At 38.4% G+C, this 5,123-nt stretch overlaps 1 protein-coding gene across 2 annotated transcripts in view; it reads right to left on the bottom strand.

Moving 5' to 3' along the window:
- Positions 1-233: 233 nt before the first annotated feature.
- Positions 234-5,123, bottom strand: part of centrocortin (cerebellar degeneration-related protein 2-like) — an 8,887-nt gene continuing 3,997 nt past the window's right edge. For both annotated transcript variants that reach the window (XM_018020420.2, XM_018020422.2), the window contains exons 2-7: positions 4,321-4,433; positions 4,096-4,244; positions 3,801-3,984; positions 3,282-3,538; positions 3,039-3,192; positions 234-1,916 (exon numbers count right to left, since the gene is read on the bottom strand). In XM_018020420.2, the coding sequence (XP_017875909.1) occupies positions 720-1,916; positions 3,039-3,192; positions 3,282-3,538; positions 3,801-3,984; positions 4,096-4,244; positions 4,321-4,433 (2,054 nt within the window). In that variant the 3' untranslated portion in view covers positions 234-719. The remainder of the gene's footprint in view (positions 1,917-3,038; positions 3,193-3,281; positions 3,539-3,800; positions 3,985-4,095; positions 4,245-4,320; positions 4,434-5,123) is intronic.

Here is a 5,123-nt window from a genome sequence, read left to right on the forward strand (position 1 = left end):
TTTTGACGTGTCAAACAATATCGACCACAATTCTACTGGCTCAGTTTCGTTGTTACTAGCTATATATGTACTGCCACCGAGGAGCTATATTAATCGGTATTTAGATAAAGATTTAATTAAAATAAGTATGAGAGGATTGTTTGCGATAAGTAGGGCAAGTGCGGATGTATATAATTATTATTATATGTATACAAGGAACAGGTAAAGATAGCGGAAGGGAATAAGTTTAATAATTGATGAATGGCACACAAATAAATCTATTTCTCAGTACTACAATTTTCTGACAAACGGGCGAGGCACGAATTCTCTCGTATAACAGCTGAGACATCGCGTTGTCTGTAAGAGTTTCGCTAGATTTCGACAATGGATACAATAAAATGATTCGTGATTCACGCACACACGCATACATGTCGAGACGCACGAACGATATAAAAAATGTACGATAAAAAAAGGAGAAACATCAAGTAGTTGAGTACCTAAACCTGTGTGCAATTATATCTGTTAAGTATTTACACAACTTGGTGGAACCTCCGACGGCCAATACTAGATTTCATTTATCTTGAAAATAGAACCCGACCTCCATGCATGTATCTCGAAATCTACCTAATCGTACAAATTAATCTCACTTGTCACTAATTGTTGTATAAAAAAGAACCCTTCTCTCCTCCAAAAATATTTATATATCGTGCATAAGAATATTATATATTCCTATATCCATGTCAATTTCTACGACTTATCTTCGACTTAGTTGTCATCTGCAGCACTTCTGCGTAAGACATCTCCAAACGTTTTAATCGAGCCACTTCCTGCGAGGCCGTACTCGGTTTGTATACCTTATAACCGAAGCTAGCGTTGTTCTCTTTCTGTTCGTTGCTGTTACGCGAGCAACTGTTATTATTCTGTCTTTTATCAGAATTCGGCGACCTGTTTTTGTTCGTGTAAGAATAGCTTCCGTTAACCATACTTCCGTTCTGATTCGCGGTTGTGAATAGTCTGAATTTCTTCTTTCCACTATATTTAGGCGAGATATGGTTTGGATTAACAGTCGGTACCACGTCGACTATCGTCGATTTCTGTTTCCTACCCCTCTGCTTTTTCACCGGCTTCTTCGTCCCATTCATTAATAAATAATCCTCGTACTCTTGATTCTTTGGTCCTTCTTTTGAGTCTTCGATTTTCCGTTCGTCGACCCCGTTCGATGACTCCGGCATCTGCAACCTCTGAACTGGTTCTGACAGGGGCAATGATAAAACGGAAGACACTACGCTCTTATTATCATCGGTAGTCTCGCCGAGGACAATGTCCTCTTGGAGAGTCGATGATTGCGGGTAGGATAAGGTCGTCGAGTTCTGATTATGGGAATCGTTGGGCAGCGAGAGTTTCTCGCCCTCGTTCTTACCCTCCGCGTTTCGCTTCACTACGTCTAGTATATTTTTGAAAATTTGTCTATGTTCTGCTGGCGTTCTTTCGAACCGGCTCTCGAATGGGCTGTTTTCGTTATAAAAAATGCTGAACTTGCAATCGTCCCCGTCGGCTATCGAGCAGAGAAAAAAGCCTGCCCTGTCCTCGGTCTGAGTCCCCCTATTGGTGGTTTCGTCCATGTAACCGGAGGAGAGCGTCTCTGCTTCGGAGAACTCCGTCGGTGTCGAGGAAAACGATTTTTTGTTGCACACCGTATCAATTTTGCTCGTCTGGTCCTGCTGCTGCGTCTTCGGCGCAGGATCCGAAATCTTCAAGCTATTTAACTCACAGGACATTTTTAATTCGTCCTGCAACGACATGCAAGTGCTCGGAGTACTGTTCTTCCGTTTGACTGCCGATTGCCTGTGAACTTGGAGCAAGGCTTCATACTTTTCCACGAGCACTGTATAAGGACCGTTCGGGTCCTCCGCAACTGTGTCCTTGTAGCTAGAGTCCTGAGATCAAATACATTCGGGTGTGTTAGGTATGAAGGGTTTGAGATGATTGTATAAAATAAAACTGTAATAAACAGATTCTTTAAAATATTGGATATTTGTTATGACATCAAATGGGACGACACAAGTTTTTATGTTAGACCCAGAGTTAGCGATACGCAGGAAGTCTGTAAAAAAAAAACGTGGCGGAGGAAAGGCGCAAGGAAGCACGCCAGATTTATAGGATATTAAATAATACAAACAGCTTGATTAGTTCTACGTTATTTATTTAAAATCATATAAATCTGGCACTTACATTGCACTTCGACTAGATACGCTACATGACAATACACATTCAGGATTAGTCGATTATGCTCGACATCGAATTACAATAGCAAGGATGTTAAAACGAAAGATGCGAACTTAAAAGAATAAGCAGCGTTAGGAACATAATACGACAACATAACTACGATAGTCTTTAATCTCGAATCACACGTTCATCACAACTACTATGCACACATTAATAACTACACGTAATTAAATGATAATTCCGTATTAGGTCAAATAAGCTTTTTACTATCCTTCGACGGTACGAACTTCCTCAAAAGAAAAATAGGTATTTTAAAAGGCATCAACAGTAACGGTACGAGGTATTCATTTTTTATACAACGTATAGTGCCGCGGAAGCAAACGAAAATTACTGAGATAGGTTTTCGTACAAGCGTGAACAAAATCCACCACAATGAACTGAATATGTTATTCTGTTTATTTTTCTCGTGTTCCCTAATCTGTGTTGTCTCCTAAAGAAAATAAGGCTTTATTAATTAAAATTCATTTAAATCTGAATTCGTTAAGTATAATTTAAAATATTTAAATGACTCTCGATCGTAGATTTGCTACTCATGAAATGAAATGAACCAGTTGCCGTTTCATACGTATGTTAATCATTAAATTATGACGTACATTGTGTATCAACGTACATTGACTATGAGACGAAATTCTGTTTCTGATGTTCGATAAAGTGTGTGATATTTAATTACATATTTAAGCCAACAAGCAACTAAATCCAATATAAAGCGGAAAAAAAATTCAAGCACACTTCTTTTGATAAACTAAGCGTTGCCGATAAGGAATGATAATTACCTGAGAGAACGACTCGCTGTCTGGTGGACTATCATTTGTATCGGTTCTAGAAATATTGATCTCATCGTACTCCTCTTGATTCAACATAACAAAGAGATCATCGTGAGTTCTTGACTCCATTCCCCTCAAACACCTAGCACATAATTGTCCTTGCCTGTAACGAGACGCAATGAATGAACATTTCTATGAAATATTAATACAATACGAGCATTTCGAAGGAATAAAAAAATCTTCTCTACTCACCTAACTTCTTCCAAAGTATTTATTTCCTCTTGAAGATTTTTTATGGCCTGGGCTTTGTTGCGCCAATCTTTCAGCTGTTCTTCCAAATCGTTACTCTCCTGCAGAAGTGCAGCTAATTGTTGTTCGAGCTCGCTAACTTTCTTCTGTTCCCTGGCTCTCTGATTTTGTGCTTCTCGCAACTGCCTCAACAGTTCCGTGACCTCTTCCTCGTTTATTAACACGGCTGGGGAAGGCTTCTGGCCGGATAGGGCAGCGCTCTGATTAAAACGTTTTACGATCACAGTGATTTATGTACATCGTACGTTCATTTGAATACTTTTGCATAAAAACTTCATTTGTAAAGTGGGAAAAGCGGAAAACTCGAGGTGGAACATTCAATTAATCAAAAGAGAGTAGTTCTCTAGGAAAAATTGCAACTGCTAACGATGAAATCGAGATATACGACGACGAATAATTATCCGACGATTAAATCGCCGGGTATAGAATACAAATTCCTCTGAATAATTAATAAGTAATTACCTGTTTTATGCTGCCACTGTGCGTGACCGGTGCTTTCCACAATTGGGTCTGAGTTTGTATGGTGTTCGTCGATCCGTCAGCGATCTTTTGCTGAACGAGGGCGTCGCGTTCATTAGTTACTTCGTCCAACTTCTTCTGCAGGTCGTCGATGCGAGCTTCCAAGTTCTCGATCGTCAGGCGTTTACTGCATCGATAAATTGGAGGCACAAGTAAGAAACAAGCGATTTTCATGAATCACACAAAATATAATGAAATTTGGAAATATTCTATCGATTGATTATTGAAATTTTCCTACCTTTTAATAAGTTTGCTATCGTTAGCGTGTTCAATTATGAGACGATGATTCGCGCGTTCTAAGTTCTGTATGCTGACTTCCAACTGTTCATAAATTTTCATTCGAGAGTCGTTCACTTCCCTTAAAGCTGCGGTTTGTTTTCTCGTATACTACAGAAAAGAAACAAGGATATTAAAATTCCCGTTACGATAAGAATTTCTATAATCGACGATATTGTATAATTACTTCTATTTCTTGTGCCTGTTCCTCTATGGTGCTTTCGTGCGCTTTGAGCAGGTTTTCTAATTCCTTATTTCGTTCTAAAAGCGTTTTACCGAGTTCCGCCGCCAGCTGCAGATCTGAAAACGACATTTCAAGTTTTTCCAAACGATTTTTACTACTTAGTATTCAGCTAGGATTTGTACTTCGACTCATTAGATGTTTGTCATTATTTATGATTTGCTTTAATTTAATTTAACTGAATTAAAACATTAATGACGACCGAACGTTCGTAGAAAACTCAGTGCGTGGAATAGAATTATCCTTAGGGCCAAGGACCTTCGCTACGAACGAAGTCAATTATAGTTTCCTCTCATTCAGCTTGTCATTAAACCTTCTCTACTTTCATGTCAGTGCAACGACAAATTATACCTATTCTCTTTTCTAATCCACACAACAATACCTGCGAGAATACATTTGTGATCCGAGGATCTCACGAGTAAATAATAATTATAATTATGATTGCATTTTCAACGCAATAACACCGCATGTTCCTCGTTCCTCGTTCTACTTTATAATTATAGAAATTGCAGGAGAGAGACGAGAAACACTTCCTAAATTTGCATACAAATCGTACGCAGTCGTAAATTACGTTTCGTAGGAAGCGGGAACGCTGGTGACGACGTGTACAATATATAATTTATTATAATTAATACTAACTGAAGTTATATAAAGAAACAAGAATCAATTGGAAATCTATAAGAAAAGTTTATGTACCTTAGAAAAACGCATTTCCTATAATTAAAAATAGTGCATTCTTCTTCCAATTT

This window comes from Ceratina calcarata, unplaced genomic scaffold (genome assembly GCF_001652005.2).
Source record: "Ceratina calcarata isolate Rehan_Ccalc_2016 unplaced genomic scaffold, ASM165200v1 scaffold224.2, whole genome shotgun sequence".
Lineage (NCBI taxonomy): Eukaryota > Metazoa > Arthropoda > Insecta > Hymenoptera > Apidae > Ceratina > Ceratina calcarata.